This window comes from Crotalus tigris, unplaced genomic scaffold (genome assembly GCF_016545835.1).
Source record: "Crotalus tigris isolate CLP2741 ecotype Arizona unplaced genomic scaffold, ASM1654583v1 scf7180000017601.7605149639:7615979, whole genome shotgun sequence".
NCBI classification, from domain to species: Eukaryota; Metazoa; Chordata; class Lepidosauria; order Squamata; family Viperidae; genus Crotalus; species Crotalus tigris.
In genome coordinates this window covers 1,722,989-1,741,451 of record NW_024096505.1, presented here as the reverse complement: position 1 = coordinate 1,741,451, position 18,463 = coordinate 1,722,989, and the positions used below count along the sequence as shown (strand labels likewise).

General features: G+C 38.2%; 1 protein-coding gene across 8 annotated transcripts in view; it reads left to right on the top strand.

Annotated features, from left to right (window-relative positions):
- The window catches only part of PDE9A (phosphodiesterase 9A), a 79,839-nt gene that overhangs the window by 40,247 nt on the left and 21,129 nt on the right, over positions 1–18,463 (top strand). For 7 of the 8 annotated variants that reach the window (XM_039368901.1, XM_039368893.1, XM_039368875.1 and 4 more), the window contains 5 exons: positions 2,742–2,826; positions 8,799–8,880; positions 10,181–10,255; positions 13,589–13,675; positions 17,426–17,530. In XM_039368901.1, coding sequence (XP_039224835.1) covers positions 2,742–2,826; positions 8,799–8,880; positions 10,181–10,255; positions 13,589–13,675; positions 17,426–17,530 — 434 coding nt within the window. Of the gene's footprint in view, positions 1–2,272; positions 2,523–2,741; positions 2,827–8,798; positions 8,881–10,180; positions 10,256–13,588; positions 13,676–17,425; positions 17,531–18,463 lie in introns of those variants that run through there. The other variant, XM_039368855.1, reaches the window with a different exon arrangement.

The following is an 18,463-nucleotide window of genomic DNA, read 5'->3' as shown; positions in this document are numbered from 1 at the left end:
AGTAGTAGTAGTAGTAGTAGTAGTAGTAAAGTTGGAAGGGACCTTGGAGGTCATCTAGTCCAATCCCCTGCTCAGGCAGGAAACCCTATACCATTTCGGACAAATGGCTGTCCAGTCTCTTCTTTAAAACCTCCAGTGTTGGAGCATTCACTGCTTCTGGAGGCAGGTTGTTCCACTGGTTAATTGTGCTAACTGTCAGAAAGTTTCTCCTTAGTTCTAGATTGCTTCTCTCCTTGCTTAGTTTCCACCCGTTGCTTGGCCTTCAGATTTGCTTGGACTGGGAATTGGATAGAGAATCGATATTGTGAGATGGCATTTGAAAGCTGGGCAGCCCAAAGCACCAGGGCGCATATTATGCAACTGTTCTTCAAAACCAAGCTTGAGATTTTTTCTAACAAGCTGAAGCCTAGAATAAATTTGCGTCCATGTGAGATTTTAATCTTTTTGTGAACATACAGTACCTTGTGCCTTCTTTTGGGCAGGGTATAGTACAGTATTGGAGAAAGAGAAGGGGGAAAAGCAGCCATTCAAGTCTAAAATTCTTCATTCTCATCTTACGTCATTTGTACAGAAAGTTAATATAAAATCTTTAATCATGTACAGTAAGTTTATATTCTTCTCAATAACCTGAGAAGTCTGCTGCAGTTCTAGATAAGATCCTTTAATTGTGATTCTTTCTCTGAAAAGCAAAATGAAGGCCATGTTCAAAGGTGTTCTGAGTACTGTCTAAATTTAGTGGCAGATTTGCTGAGAAGGAAGTCTGCAATATTCCAAAGTTGTAAGAAAATCTTTACCTTGGATCCTAGAAGTGCAAAATTAGGAATATTTAAAATATAGTTCTTTGGGTAGGAGGTAGAAAGTATATTGAGGGAGATGACTAGGTTGAGCCCAAGGAAAGGGTCAAATATGTCATCTATCTTGAGTCCTTTCGCACCCATAAGAGATCTAAGTCCAGCCCACCTTGAATTCCATTGATTCTTATCTCCACCAATTTGCTTTGACAGTAGTTCAGATTTGGCATACAATAAACCTATATATTTATTTGAACTATCTGGACTCCTGATTTCCTGCACTTGACATACATTTTTTAAAACTAAGAAAGAAGTGGTATAACAAATTCACATGTATCTAATAGCCTCCTTGTTAAGACCCTTATGTAATCAACACTTTTGATTGATTATGTGCCATCAAAAAATCAACTATTATAATACTTCAAAATGATAATTTTGAGTAATGGAAATTTTTTATCATTTTCACAATCTACATGTAATAAAGGTTTGTGTCTGCGAATTACTGCCTTGTAAAAACAAAACTATCAGAATTCGGTGAAAAACAAGGTTCTGATGGGAGGATTTTTCCTTTAATGACTCAAATTCATATGCAAATAGTGTGGCAGAAAAACAGAATATGAAATGGAATTCAGGAATGAATGAATATTTCATTAAAATTATTACTGAAACAGACAAATATAGAATGAGCCCAAAGGACTGAAACTTTCTGTCTTAAAGAGCTTCAGTGATTTCAATTAACTGTTTTTCTTTATGAGTTTTCAGTATGTTTTTGCACAAATGAAATTTGGAGCCGCTAGTATTTCCATATGGTGAACCTGAAACACAAATGTTTCAGTTCAAATTACTACTGGTGAGTTTTAATTCAGTGTATGCTCACATCCTGTTTATCCCCAAGTGAAAATCTGAAGTGTCTAGTTCACATATGTCCCTGAGACACATGAGTGGCCATTGATAAGTGAGAACAAGCCATGCCTATCTGTAGAGACTGAACTTGAAGTATCTGAAAACTACTAAAAATAAAGATTGTTCCACTTGCTTGCTGAGGTTTGTTGCCAGTGCTGCCCAGCAGGAAACATGCAATGCTGGTGTGATGAATGTCCCAGTCAGGTTGACAATTTATTGCTGAGCAGTTCATAAACATTAAAATGCCAGTGCAAAGTTAGTTCCAGCAAGTTTGTATGGGAGGATCGGTACAGGAAAAGGGCCTCATAAAGTGATTCTGTACCAAGAATGTACCAAGAATATTCTTTCTTAATCTTAAGTGGTGTTATGAGCAGCACATGCTATTTACTACTACAGCTTTTTGGCTAGAAGTTTTCCATGCAATCATTTCATATCTGTCATCATATGTTGAATGATATAATCCATTCCTCCTCCTCCTCCTCCTCCTCCTCCTCCTCCTCCTCCTCCTCCTCCTTTCCACTGCTTAAAAGAACCAGTTGGAATTGCTTTCTGCCTATCTTCCTAATATGCTAGTTAGGACACCAGGCTGAGAAAAAGTTGATCCAAGGCTTAGTCTCACAGCTGGTGCTTCTATATAAAGAGCTATCATGGAACCATTTTTTCCATTTAACAGGATGCTAAATGGAAGCCCAACAAAGTATTGTCACTATATAGTGCTTTGTATTAATATAGTAGGGTCACAGCTTGCTACTTTCATTTATTCCTATTCTAAGAAATGGTCCAAGGAAGCTGAAGAATGGCTGGATGTTGCTGCTGTGGCTTACAATAGTAATGTAGCTGTTTTTCTGCTACTTCTAATGTTATTCTTAGTGTTGAATGATTGATTCTATTAGCAGTACCTGCCTGTAGAGAAGCAGGTTTCAGGTTAAGGGGCTACTGAATCACCAGCATGCTGTTTGGTGGCTTTTGAAATTCTGTTCAATTATCACAATGAGATCCGTCGGGCTTCTCTATGGTAATCTTCCTATTGTTTTACTTTGTTGACAGTGGAAGGACTGAAAATAGTGGAAATTGAAAAGTGTAAGAGTGACATAAAAAAGATGAGGGACGAAATGGCTGCAAGGAATACCAGGTAAGCTTTGTGTTTTGCTGCTTGTGAAGAAAGGCACTTCTGAATGGCCACTTCTGCATTGGCAAAATTTATTTAGAAGCCAATGTACAGATTCCCAGGATAGAGTGTGATGGTCAGTTTAGTCTCGGACATGGAGAGCCAGGGTTAAGTCTCCATTCAGCTATGGAAATCCCAAGGTAAGCTTGGCCATTCACTGTATATAAATACAGTAAATAAATCAGTATTAAATTAATGCTGCCTAGAGCTCGGGAAGAATGGTGGGATATAAATCTAATGAATCAGTAAAAATGGGTAAAATCCAACATGTTTTTTAAATTTATTTAAGTAAATTATATGGCTACCCATTATTCAGTGGTGACTCTGGGCAGCATGCAAAATTAAAGTCAAGAGTGGGGCTTACTTCCGGGTCAATGTGCATAGGTCTGCCATCTAATAAACCAAATAAGATCTCATTTTCAATGGTCATTATTCACAAATTATGAAGCTTCTTTGTGTTTTTTAAATCGGCATGGATAAAAAGTCAAGATTCATTAGTTTTTTTAAGAACATATGGCCACCTAATAGTTAAAGAGTAACTGGAAAAATAACTCTTGGAAAGATTAACATCTTGGTTTCCCTCCATTAAGCCATCCGGTAATAAAGACTTCTGCCCTTGGTTTTATGCAGAGAACAAAAAATTCTTTTGCCAAGAAAAACATTAGTTTGGTAACAGACTCGCTTACAAGAAGTAGACCTGCTCCGATACAAAATGTAATCTGAGAAAACATCACAATATATGCACAGCAACTCCTCTTGCACTGTGAGAGAATGTGCATGTTATATTTTAACTCCCCAAATGAGTTATTTCCTTTTTGCGGAAGAAGCCAGTCAACTAATCTGATGTATTAGGAGGTTTGGAATTGTAATTAAAACAACAGCAGAAGCAACCATTGCTTGGGATGGCAGACTTGATGAATTTAAAAACATCAGGCTCTTCTATAGCCATCATTCCTCATACAACAAGTACATGAACAGCTAAACAGACATTTAAAACTGTTGTGGAAGGAGATGAATAGGGAATTATTCTGAATCTTAGTCAAGAAATTGTTTTGTACCTGCATCTCAAATGCAGACTGATTTATCTATCATGACCTGGGGCACGTGGGAGGAGAAGTGAAGGAAATATTAAATTACACTATTGTCAATTGTGGAAAAATATGTCAAGAGGTGAGACTGTACTACATTTAACTGTTCTTCCATTAGTATTTGTGCTTCTTTTTACAGAATTTTACAATTCAGTAAAGACAATATTTGTAGAGTTCTTCTGAACAAAACCTTTTAAGGGTTTCCTCTTTGTTACCCCCCAAACCTTTTCTTTCTACTTGCATCACTTCACTGCCATTTGTCTTATTGGAAAATGTATATACTCTAAGAATGCAGTTAAACCTTAATATCTTTAACAAAACTTAAACCACTCAGCTAGGACACAGTTCTAAATCTACTGGCTACTTCACAATAGTATTTCAAGGTTTCTTTCCATGCATTTTCTTTGAATTACATTTAATTTTTCAGCACATGTAGGAATATATTTCTTAGGTCATAAAAAATAGCAAGTATTCAAACCCATAGAGCCCCTGTTTGCTAACCCTTTTAATACTCTGTCTTTGCTCTCTCCTTCTTGTTCATTGCTGGGATACATGATAGCGTACCTTTTCTGGTTTTACATTGTCCATGAAACTCCACTTTGACAACACTCATAACTTCCAGCTTGCAAAAAAGACTTTTCTGATCACTGTTATGTTCATTGTTGTTTCTTCCTTCCACTGTAATACATCAGCTACATTTTCCCTCTGTCTTGCACACACACTTCATTCCTGAAAAGACTGCACTTCGATGCAACTTCAAAAGCTGTATTATATAGCAGTGGCCCTCAACCTTTTGGGCACCAGTTCCATGGAGAGACGTTTTTCCACGAACTGGAGGGGTTGCGGTTGTACGTGCTGACTGCATCCCGCGGTTGGGACTTTGCTTGTTTGCACGGTCCAGTTGCTGGCATGCCACAGACTAGCACCAGTCCACAGTTGGGGATCCCTGTTATGTTCAGTAGCATCCACAGCCATCTCAGTTTAAACACATAGCTTTTGTATTAGCATCTGAGCCTGGTTCTTCAGACCAAACTTAGATCATTGCTATGAATCATTCATATTCATTTCATAAAATGATCAATTCTGGGTGCATATAGACATGCATACGCTCTTTGTCCTGAAAAGGGATATTATAGAGTTTCATGCTTCTGCAGCAGCATGACTTGGTACTTTGCTGCAGTGATATTTACCATTTGGGATAACCAATATTATGTAATGCACCAATGAGGAGTAAAAAAAATAATAAGCAAAAGAATTTGAAGGCACTAAAAAGGAAACAGGAAAGGAAGCATAAGGTAACTAAAAATAGCATACTGTATGTCATTACCATCCACTATATGTCTCCATACTATTTTATCCTTGCAAAACCATCCTTGCTTCTCCCATCACTACATCACAATTATACTTTGCAGTTTGTGCTTTTAGCTTTTTACAACTTTTTAAAATTTTAATCAACTCAATCAAACCAAAATTTCTTCTTCTTCCCCTTCCACTTGGTCCATTCAGTCTTCATTCATATATATTTGTTTTGCAATTCCATCCTCATTTATTCACCTCAAAATATACTACTTTTGCACTGGCCACATTTGTTAACATACATTCATTCCTGACAATCTTATTGTTTTACCTCCTGTTTATTAAGTACAGCTATCTTTCACTGCATTCATCTTTTTATCATTTTTCCTGAGATATCAACACACATCTACAAATAACAAAATGGGCACAAGCATGCTGTTGTACACAACTATGTTTAGGTCTTTTCAGAAGCATTTCTTCCAAGCATTTTCTGCCAGCATTTGCATATATTAAAATTCCTCCATCCATTTTCCCATCTTCAATATTTTATCAAAATACAAAAATCCATCTCCTTTCTCTTGATTTTTACTATTTATGTATAAATTTTATTTTCTATTTGCTCTGTTAAACATAGTTACGGCGATTTCTGATGCAATTATTTTAAGATCTATACTTCTTGTTGCATTGTGCAATCTATATAACATTTGCTGTAAAATCTTTTGTGTTGTCAATCATCAGTAAAGCACCATCTGCTTACAAAAGCATAAATACATTCACATCTCTAATACACAGACCTCTGTAGTACTTACACCCACTTTCTTTATATGCTTATCCCTAAATCTATTTAAGAACCAAAAAACATCGCATCTCATTGTTTTACTTCATACACAATGCTGGACCATTTACTAATCTTTCTATTTATTCTTATGCACAGTTTTCAACTCCATGTTTGTTTATTTATTTATTTATTGAATTTATATATGCTGTCCCTCTCAGTATGTCAAGTGATTCTGGGTGGTTTAAAGTAGTATAAAAACATAGACCTAAAAATATTAAAAGCATGAAAATTAATATTAACAACTAAACAAATAAAAGATTAAAACCAAGAGCATGGATGGTTACAAGGGTTGACATTTGATTCTCACTCAACCTCCTCCAATGCTTATGCAAAACATTCTATAATGTAGGCCTGTTTACTATGGTATAATTCTTCAGAATCAATAAATATACAATAAATTTCCTTTCCCATATTTATACATTTCTCAGTGATCTGATGAAGAGCAAAATAATCAATAAGTGTACAACAGACCTACAGGTCTTCCAACTGTAGGAAATATGCTACTTCTGTAGTGAGTTGCATTCCATCGGTGAGTCGCTATAAAGTCCTCCAAACCCACCTCTCCCTGCTTTGTCAGCCCTTTTGAAGTTCCCCAGCCCAGGGAGATTTCACTTCCAGTGTGCTTCCTTCCTGGATTTATGGGCAGTGTGTCCTTTTCTAATTAAACAGACTACTTGCCATGCCCTTGTCTCCCAATTCCCTTTGACTCAGAAAAGGATTTACTGAGATAATACACTGCTGAAATCAATCAGGATTGTGCCATACTGTACAAAAATAGGGAATAAATGGGCTCCCCTTCTTTTTTCCCCTCTTTTGATGAAAGAGAAGGAGATGTTTGTTTCTTCACAGTGCAGAGGAAACTTCATGGCAAATGGGAAGCCAGTGGGAAGTAGAAAAGAGCAGGCTCTTATTGGCAGTATTCTCAATATTTAGCTATGGAAAAGAATTAGTCCTTTCAACAGTGCCTCACTGCCATATCCATTCATACAGAGTCTCTCTCTCTCTCTCTCTCTCTCTCTCTCTCTCTCTCTCTCTCTCTGGAATCCCAGTGAGTCAGAATGCATCTCTCTCTCTCTCTCTCTCTCTGTCTCTGTCTCTCTCTCTCTCTCTCTCTCTCTCTCATCCCAGTGAGTCAGAATGCAAACTCCATTGCAGACAATGGGACATGATTGAGATGCAAATGGCTGTGTAATCAGCTACCAAGGAATACAAATTGACCTGAGGATTAAAGGAGGTTAGTTTGCAAATGAAATAGATTGTCCTGTGGTAAAATCCTCCATATCAGCTACTGCACATTTAAACAGAGAGATAAAAGAAGTTCCTATTTATCAAGCAAATTTAACAACCATCCAAAGACGTGCACAGCATTACTTAATTTCTGTTGCTGTTTGTGGTATACTTTTTTCCTCATAGCAGCATGAGAGGCAGAGTACAAGGAAGAAACCGAATATGCCCTTTTCTTACTAGCTTTGCAAGTGTTTTTATTATACTACTTACTATTCTTTATATTTAGACTTATTTAGATATTGAGTTTATTCACCTTTTGAATAAAATCAGGATTTCTATCTGTCTGTCTGTCTTTCATCTGATTTCTATCTGGCCTTTCATTCTGGAGCTCAATGCAGTATAAACAGTATTCCCTCATAGAGTTTTTTCCACAATAATTCTGTAAGCGATATTGGCAGCTGAGATTGACCCAAAGTCGCCTAATGAGTTTCTGCAGCTAAGGGTGGATTGAATTCAGGTATCTTACTCCTAGTTTAGCAACTCAATCATTATGCCACTGTACTGTAATAAGAAATAGAAAAATGGAACTAGGTTTTATTTTACACCATGGCTGAATGTGATTCATGGCATATATGTTACATCAAACTGAAGTATTTTGCCACAGGAAAAAAGGCAAGATGGAACCCAAATAAAAACCAATTTAAATCTTCCTTCTGTTTTACAACGGGACAATGTTCTCATCCATCTTTGAGAAGGGTAGCTTAAGAAAATTGGGAAGGGCATAACACAACTTTATCTTCAAGATGCTTATTCCTACTTTCTGTTTCTATTTTGGTAGATTCAGTCTTGTGTGAATAGTTTACCTATTTAGTAGGAAAGGTTCTGTAAGATTGCAGTTGTTCCTTTTTCATGAATTAAAAAACTGGTACATAGTTCTAATCAAGAGCCATCACTTTGTATACATCCTTCAGTATTATATTTCTGATACTGACATTGTGTGAGAAAAGATTTCCACATCTTGAAAAGTATGAATTGGATTTCAACTCACATAGTTAATATTTACAGGTGTTGGATAGTATAAAGTATGCCCCACATAGGAAATAAATGTTTTAGCATAATAATCCTAAATACATCTAAGTAGGGAATAAGGATTGTTGAATGTAACCTGCATGTTTAGAAGTTTTCTTCAAATAAATAAAGGTTCCTGCACCTGCAGCATATCTTTTGGGGTTGTTTTTTTCCTAAAAAAGACTTAAAATGCACTTTCATGTTTGGCAAACACATCTTCAAATGCTACATTTCTTTACAAATCTCTTGGGATATTCAGAGGAAAGCAGTTTGGTTTGTTTGCTGTGAAAAGGGGGAAATTAATTTTCCAGGAGTTAACCTTTAGAGCCAATAACATTTTGATTGTGTCCTATGAGTTTAAATGAAAAGTTTAAAAGTTTTCTTTAGATACTGAGTGTTGGATTTTGTTTTCTACACAGGACCAACTGCCCTTGTAAATACAGTTTCCTGGATGAAAACAAAAAGCTGATACCCCGAAGGGATGTCCCCTCCTATCCTAAGGTATAATGTCATGTAGATACATTCAGAATATCTTTAGACAGAGCTGATCATCACAATAACTAAAATTATTCTTGGCATCTTTTGCTTTCTGTCAAATAATGCCGAGGAGGATATTATATGCAGGAAGGGAGATTTAGGATCATTATGTTTAAAATCTCTCCCCCAAACCAGTCTTCTTACAAATCACTACAATAAACATCATCTTGGAAAGAGTTGACAGATGTGAATTCATATGTAATAGCTCATAATATTCTTTGCCTTAAGATTTCTTTAAAAACAGTAGATGGGGGGGTGACTCAGTGAATGTGGGGCTCCTGAACCCCGTGCTTTTGGCTCCATTGGTCATCATGCTGCTAAAATTTGGTGTCAAACTGTTCATATTCCTATTTCATGTTTCAGATACAAAATACATACCAATTGTGGGCCCAAAACTTGTTCAAACTGAAAAAAAGGGAAGTAAGGCAAACCTTTTCCACAGTACAGCCTCACATTATTGTCCATGGCCCCTATAGCCCTCAACTATGTTTTTTTAATAGCTGAAAATATGGTCATTGGCCATATTTGCTATCATCAACATACTTCTGGAATATCAAATGTATAATCAATATTGATTCATTTTCCTTGAAAATCTTACTTGTTATAATCTCTGTAGAGGGTCCCAGGATGCGATTTATGAATTATTTTAACATTCTTTTAAATATTCCCATTAATTGTTAGTTTTAGGAATTGGATGCTCTGATAAGTGCTAACGTTACCACACTTGCTTTTTCTCCACTGTATGACTAAGGGCCTTTCACCAGTGCTGAGCCCATCCATTCTTGGTTCAGCAGAAATCTTTACCAGAGTGAAAAAATAAGTGTCCCATTGCTGATCTTTTCCTGCCACTGTTTCAAGCCACTGCAGTCGTCTAACTCTCCTCTAGAGTAATTAATGATGAGCTTAACAGGCTTTATGCACCTTGAAGCAGCATTTGGTTAATATCACAATTGGATGGAAACACTACTTTGACATATGTGTAGCTTAATGCTGTCTCACTAGGGATCAGATAAAGATAACATCTCAACACAGCAGAAAAAAATAGGCTGCCGGGACATGTTCCTGTTATAGATAGTTGCAAGTGGAAAAAGACCCATACTCTTAGTGTTTGGGTAGATGGATGGATGGATGGATGGATGTTTTGCAAAGATACCTGATGTTTGAGAACAAGCATTTAGCTTAAAGAAAAATTAAAGCTGACTCATCTGATTTACTGATTTAAAGATAACATATATTCATAATAAAGGTTTGTTTTTATCTACAGTACATGCTTTCTCAGGAGACAATAGGAGCTCTTAGAAAACCAACGTTTGATGTCTGGTTGTGGGAACCCAATGAGGTAATGCAGCACTTTGGAAACAAATCCCTGACCTCTCATCTTCTAAGGTTATTTTGTGGCTTTGTTTGTGATTGCTTGAGGACTGGGACCTTTATCTTAGTGTCATCCAGGAACTGCTCTGAAAATATACAAACAGAGTTCAGTGTCCAAAAGGATTGATTCTATATATAGAGGTAGAGTGGAAAAACAAAAGAAATTTTAGCAAAGCAGTTATAATTACAGGATTTCACAAGAGTAGAAGAGAGCAGTAGATCATTTAGTTTAGCTTTGTCCTTGCTACAGGAAATGTAGAATTAGATCATTCCCACAGATGGCTGTTGATTTTCTCTTCAAGATCTTCACTGAGGGAGAACTTACTATCCTCTAAGTAACAGCTGCATTTGCAAGCTACTCTTACCATTAAGAAACCTCTCAACACATTCAGCTGCAATTTGTCTTCCTATATCACACCCATTCAGTCTAGGCCATGGGTCTCAAACTCGATTGTGTCACATGATATACTGTGATGCACCATGACTTTTTTGCCTTTGTGGAGCTGAGGTGGGCATGGCCTGTATGTGACACATCTGGCCTGTGGGTCGCCAGTTTGACACTCCTGTTCTAGGCCTTCCCTTGAGGACAGCAGAGAACAAGACTTTGTCCCCTTTGGAGAGATAGTTCTTCAGATTCTTAAAGAAGGCACTGCTTTCTCATTCAATCTTACTACATTTAGGCATGTGCTTTTTCCTTTAACATCTTCTTGCAGTATCATTTTAAAACAATTCTAAAATATGTAGACCACCTTTACCCATCTTTTATATTAAAAAGCACCTTAAAGTGTTTTATAATTAATAAATCACTGCATTAGAAATTGAAAAGCATTAAAGCAAAGCTTTTTAACCAGATTAAAATCTCAATATTCAAATAAACTAGAGATGTAGGGATCAGTTTAAATTTGAGTTGCATCAGTTATTGACATATCACTTGTTTGATTAAATTTTCTCTTTAATTGTTGGAGGTTGTGCTTTATTTAAGTAATTTCCTCCAATATATACATTTATGCAAAAATTATTTTGTACCAAAAGTTTAAAAAAAAAAATCATGCTGAAGGACTGCATCATTCCAAAATGTGAAGTGTTCTGTTTTACATTTTCAATAGAGGATGAGGGATGTTAATGGAAAAATTCATTATGTCCTATCTCTGCTGTAATTGCTACCAACTTATGTAATGATATAATTTTAATTTTAAGGAAATATGTAGCAGATTTCTATTTTGTTCTTTGATTTAGCTAAAGTTAAATTTAAAATGCACCCCCAAAAGGAATACTGTATGCTAACATGGCTTTAAAAAAAAAAAAAAACACCTATTGAAGTTCCCTAGAAAAAGCATTTCAAAAGTAGGGTTTGCATGTCATGATAAAGCATAAGGTTTATTTTTAATTTAATCCAAATGTTATTAGGGTCAGTGAAAACATATGATTTATTTTAGAGCAATAAAGCTTATTTTGAAACCACATTTTTGTTGGGTTAATTGTTGGCATTCAGGGTTAAACAGTGACATGACAATATGGATAGATAATGTATTTATGGTTTCTTAGTTTATGTCCAGTTTATACTCCAACCTACCCTTTAATCAATTTATTGAGAAGCAAAGCAAGTCAACAGAAAATTTAGGGGAAACAAATCAAGGGACTGGTTGAACAAGTCACCTGTAAGACTTATTCTACTTGTTTCAGGCTTCTTTACTAAACTATGGTTAAAGCTGATGATGGTTTAGCCTGGTGCATAAACACATATGAAGCCAAGGCATCACCACAAAGTATCCTTCATGCCTTTATCTTGCACCTCTCTTCCAAAAGCTGCCCAAAGAAACGCTCCTTATCTATGATCTTAATGCACAGCCAAGTTGACATGGGAGGAGATATTCTGAAAGAATTTGAATCCCAGTTCACTTAGTGGAATATTGTAAATGCCAAAGTAATCGTATTACTAATACTTAGAGGAAAGAAATGTTCAGGTTTAAAATGCTGAATGTTCAGCACTCACCACTGAAAAACAGAAATTTATATCCTATGACTGTCATCTTAAATAACTTTTTCCTTGAGTGTGCTGTTAAACAGATGGTTCATTTTCCTGCTCTAAAAATGAAAACTGTTATTTTTCTTCTGGGATTTTTCTCTTATTAAACTGTAAAGCAGGAGTGTCTAACCTTGGCAACTTGAAGAACTGTGGACTTCAACCCCCAGAATTCCTTAGCCAGACATGTTGACTGGGGGATTTTGGGAGTTGAAGTTCACAAATCTTAAAGTTGCCAAGATTGGCCTCCCCTAATCTAAAGCTTGATTTGAAGGGTTTGAAAAACTGGAATCGATTCATTGCTGAAGGAAAGGACTTTTGTTGTTTTTAAAAATATTAGATTGTTTTATTTAATATGGGCAGAGAATGAGTTAGAAATTTAGAGTCCTGAGAATTGGCCCTCTGCCATAGAAAAGGGATACTGAATCATATTGTTGATTTGAACAGAAGTAAACATCCTCTGTAATTCTGGGGATTTCTTCCTTATTTGTTAAAAATAAAAAAGCATTACCGTATATGCCGGCGTATTAGGCGACCCGGCGTATAAGACGACCCCCGAGTTCGACGCCGGGTCGCAAGACGATCGACGCCGAGTCGCATATAAGACGACTTTCTAGGCATGCGACTCGGCGTCGATCATCTTATACGCCGGAAATGACGTCATTTCCGGCGTATAAGATGACTTTCTAGGCATGCGACTCGGTGTCGATCATCTTATACGCCGGAAATAACGTCATTTCCGGCGTATAAGATGATCGACACCGAGTCGCATGCCTAGAAAGTCATCTTATACGCCGGAAATAAACGTAGTTTATAACGTTATTTCCGGCGTATAAGATGACTTTCTAGGCATGCGACTCGGTGTCGATCATCTTATACGCCGGAAATGACGTCATTTCCGGCGTATAAGATGATCGACACCGAGTCGCATGCCTAGAACGTCATCTTATACGCCGGAAATAATAAATAAATAAATAAACATTATGACTCGGCGTATAAGACGACCCCCGAGTTCGGAGGCTGTTTCATCGCTCTCAAAAGTCGTCTTATACGCCGGAATATACGGTATATAAAATTTAGAACAATGTATTACATTGTATTAATATATCATTCAGTTATCAACCAGGCTCCCATGACTTGTACGTTCAATGAGTTTTGGGAATTAAAAAATGAAATTTGTTATTTCCTAGCTGCATTTAATAGACTATATGCAACTTATTTCTAATACACAAAGAAAATACAGTATAAAAATATATACTTTTTAAACTTTTCCTCCAGATGCTGAGTTGTTTAGAACATATGTATCTTGATTTAGAATTGGTGAAAGACTTTAACATCAACCCTATCACATTGAAACGGTGGCTGGTAAGTTGCCAATGGATTTTAAACAATTTAAAATATTTATAACTTTAAAAGTTTGTAAGTATGCAAATATATATATTCTCAGTGTAGACTCTAGTATTTGAAATTAAGACAAAAGTTAGCTGAATACAAAATAACCATTGAAAAATTAAAGGCCCAAAGTGCATATTTCATTCTCTTTTTCAAATTATATATATATATATATATATATATATATATATATATATATATATATATATGAACCCTGGGAATATTCATGTTTAAAATAAGGTGAGCACCAGGGTGATAAAACCATAAAAGTTTAATTTAATTTAAAAACGCCAAGCTTTCGCCGTCACCTGCCAGCATCCTCAGGGCTTAAAGCGCCAGGGAGTGAGAGAGTCTCTTATAAGCAAGCCAAAGTCTGCGCCCGGCTCCTCGATCTCGTCATCGGACTTAATTGGTTGGATTGTGCTCCGGTGACTCGTTTCTTCCTGCACCCCTTTTTACGTGTGTCCTCATTTGCCTTCTTTTCTTTGAGCTCTAAAGTAGGTGGAGCAACCTCCTTGTCTCTCTGATTGTCTCTGTTCTCTCCCTCGGGTTTATCTAGTGGTTTGCATTTCTCCTTCTCCTTCTCCCAATCCACATTTGCACAACTATTCTCTCTCTGAGTGTTTTCCCTTTCATCCCTAGTACCTCCCCCTTGTGCCCAACCGCTGTCAAGATGGTCACATGTATCACTCTGGGTTAACTGGGGTGTGGTAGTAAGCTGGGATGATTCAGTAGGTTTTTGTCTATGCAGCCAGTCCCATAGATGCGGCCAAACCCAGTTAACATGCCCTCCCCCTCTTTCTTTCGTCTCCTGCGCTCTTTTTCCCCGCGTTATAACCAGAGGGCTCGGTCTGGGGGGAGGTGGGGTTACGATCCTTCCGAACGTCCCAGCATTCCTCTTCCATCCTCGCTCCGTTGCTTCTCATTCTTGCGTGCCTGTGACAAGGATCTTTGGAGTCGATGGGTGCTGTTGATGTGAGGCACGGTAGGCTGATCCCGCAAGCTCCGCCCTCTCGCGCATTCCTCCATCCGGGTTCGCTCTTCTCTCCGCTCTCCAGGGTGTCCATTGGCTCTCAGTCGCTCCTAGAGCTATCCCACACCCCATACATCCCCAACTCGGTCGGCATTATAGAGCAGAGGGGTCGTCCCATCTTCTTCGGATCGATCGTCCTATTCCTCTCGAGCCGTAGATGAGGTGTTGGTTTTAACAATCCCCCCCATCTCTGTCTATATTGCCTTCTGCCGTATCAATTGGGAAGTCCCTGGTGTTCATAGTATGGGGATTCTGGGTTTTAGTTTTTATCGCCCTCCTGGTCTTTTGGGAGCACGTCAACATGGTGGGGGTGGTGGGGGTTCTCAGACATTGTTCTTCATCCTCTGGGTTGTCCACGATTAGTCGGGGGGTTGGCATGTTCTCCTTAGTTTTTCCACTAGGTCTGCCGTCGGGCCGTCGGTAATGGGACGGGTAACTGGCCGCACTCCATGCTCTTAATGTCAAGTGTGCAGAGCAGAGGTCAATGTGTCGATTAATGGAGTTACTATTGGAAAGCCATGCTTCTTTAAGAAGGCGGCCTCCCTTTGTGCTGTCACTTGCCAAGACGCATACCTCATTAAAATTAAAGCGGTGGCCCAATTCCGCCATATGAACCCATATCTGGGAGTGCTGCTCGCCCCTTTTCACTGCTAGTCTGTGCTCATGGACCCTAGTCTTCACTCGTTTAGAAGTCTCCCCAACGTAGTTACATGGGCAGTCCATACAATCGATCCTATATATGGCTGCTGATCTTTCCATGCTGGGGAGCGGGTCCTTGGGGCGCATAATGGCAGCCCATAGCATTTGGTTGGGTCTATGTGCTACCTTTATGTTATACGGCGCCAAAATTCTCGCAGTAGCCTCTGAGACATTGCAGATATAGGGGAGGGTGACACGTGTTGTCTGTGGCACTAGTTCACGAGGTGATGGGTTACTCCGAGATTCAGATGGTATGCTAAACCAATTAATGAATCCTACCGGGTACCCATTGCGCCTACATACTTGGAAAAGATGGTTTCTTTCCTCTTTCTTTGCTTTGGCAGTACTGCAATGTGACTCTACTCGTTTGAATAGAGTTCTGACACAGCTGACTTTATGGGCTGTCGGATGGTTACTCTCAAAATGGAGAATCCTATCCGTACAAGTTGCTTTTCGGTATACCTTGGTGGTCAAAGATCCATCCAGTTGGCGTTGGACCAATACATCTAAGAATGCCAATACGCCCTGATTTTCCTCCTCCATGGTGAACTGGATGTCCGGGTATACCAAATTCAAAATACCCATAAAGTCAGTCTTGTGCTGCTTCTTGATGACTACAAACGTGTCGTCCACATAGCGGGCCCAAAATTTTGGTTGGTACTGGGCCATCGCTATGTGTTCCAAACGTTGGAGCACCACCTCTGCTATTACACTGGAGATCGGAGACCCCATTGGTGTTCCCTTAATTTGTTCAAATATAGTGCCCTGAAAGGTGAAGTAGGTCTTTAAGCAGACTCCCACCAGTTTAATAAGGTCCTCCGTCCGAAGGGAGTCCTGATGTTGTCCCTGGTCTCCTTGGTTCAACTGGTCTTTAAGGACCGTGACCACAAGGTCCTGCGGATGGAAGTGAATAGGGAGACCACATCAAAGGAGACCATGAGTTCGTCTTACTCCACCCTCAGGGCTCTAATTCTATCCAGAAATTCGTCTGCCGATCTCACAGTGGTGTTATTATTACTGGCCAAGTGGCAGATACGTATGCTCAGCCACTTGGCCAATTCCGAGGTAGGGGTGCCCCTGAATGCGACAATAGGGCGGAGGGGGACGCTGGGTTTGTGTATCTTGGGCAGCCCATAGAACCTGGCAAGAGCTGAGTCGCCAGGGCGTACCTTTCTCAGCACATCCTCCCCCATCCTCCTATTCCGTTTTAAGTCATCAAGAAGCTTGTTGAGGATGCCGGCAGGTGACGGCGAAAGCTTGGCGTTTTTAAATTAAATTAAACTTTTATGGTTTTATCACCCTGGTGCTCACCTTATTTTAAACATGAATATTCCCAGGGTTCATATTTTTAGGGTTATTAACCATGTAAACTTTTGTCTTGTTTTATTTTCAGCCCTTAATGGTATTCTGGTATTCTATTTCTTATTCCTTTTCTATACTATATAATGTTGCTTAACCCAAAATGGAGTAGTAGAATGGGATTATATATACACTGTATATCCAGGACAATTTGGTGACTCAAAATGTTTATTATAATCACATCATCTGTACATGGTGATTGACATTTTTCAGGATAACTCTGCATGTCAGCCCCTCCCTGAATCGGGAGGTTTATATTTTCCCCTTTGCACATCACTGCGTTTACTTTACAAAATAGGGATACACATGCCAATGTTTCCACTATTTTTATCTGGCCAATTCTGTGAAGAATTGTGAAGCAATTCTCTGACTTATACCAGAGATTAGCCAACTGTTATTCAGTAGAAATGGAATATGATCCAAAGAATGAGCGGAAACAAGCCTGTATGTAGTAATAATGCAAACAAAATACATTTGGGTTTATCTTTTTTTTAAGTACAGATAGAATAGCAATAATATTGTAATATTCTAGAATCTAAAAGGAGAGAATAATGGCCCCAAAGAGTTGTTTATTGGGATTTAGTGCCACATTCTTGTTTTCTTTATCAGTTTTTCCTCTTTATTTTTTATAGCTATGTATTCATGACAATTACAGAAACAATCCATTCCATAATTTTCGACATTGCTTCTGTGTTACCCAGATGATGTACAGCATGATCTCACTCTGCAACCTCCAGGTGTGTCTTTCACTGGCCACTTTTATTATCTCTTCAGTTCTCCTATTAAAAGAATACGGACTTCAGGAAACATCATTAAATCCCTGGCTTTTTTTAATGCTTTTTTCCCTATAACTACAGTGTTTTGTTAACTTAATATTGAAAGACCTAATGCATCTCTTTCCACATCCCTGGGACTTTGCTGAGAATAACTGTAATTTTTTATACATTTAAGTGAAGAATTGAAAGGTCTAGTGAAAAGATGGTTAATAATCCTGGCAGTCTCCAAGAAACATAAAAAACTACCTTACATTGCATCAGATCATTGGTCCATCTCTAGCCCAATATTGTTAACACTGGTTGGCAGCCAGAGTTCAAACAGGAGGCCTATCTGGAGACTGCAGGTGCCAGCAATTCACCTTCAGATCTCCAGCCTGCAAAGCATGTTCCTTACTCTGATGCATAAATCAGTAATAGCTCAAGATGCTGGTGCCTCCTATGAAATATAAACTAATTAGATGAAACCTTTGTCCTATTTTTTAAATTTAAAAAACAAGCATGAAATTCAAATTTAAGAGGAGTTAAGCCTCCTTATATAAGCCTCCTTAAAAAATGAAAATGCTATACATTTAATGTTTCTTTGACTTGGCTTCCTCTTTCATCCAAACTGCTTGAACTAATTCTTGTGCCATTCTCTTGCACCATTTCCAACACAGGGCCCTCCAGGTGTGTTAGGTTACAACATCCAGAATTCCTAATTTACTAACACCCATTATTCAATGTACTCCGATTGTGACTCAAAATTGTCAGGCCAAAAGGGAATTTTGCCTTACAAAGCAGGTAGGAAGAGAGAGGTGCTGCTTTATACAGCCTGATTCAGCCCTGGCCATTCTAGCTAGGGATAGATTTTTCTAATTCATCTCCATTGCACACTATCTTAAGGATTTGCCCCTT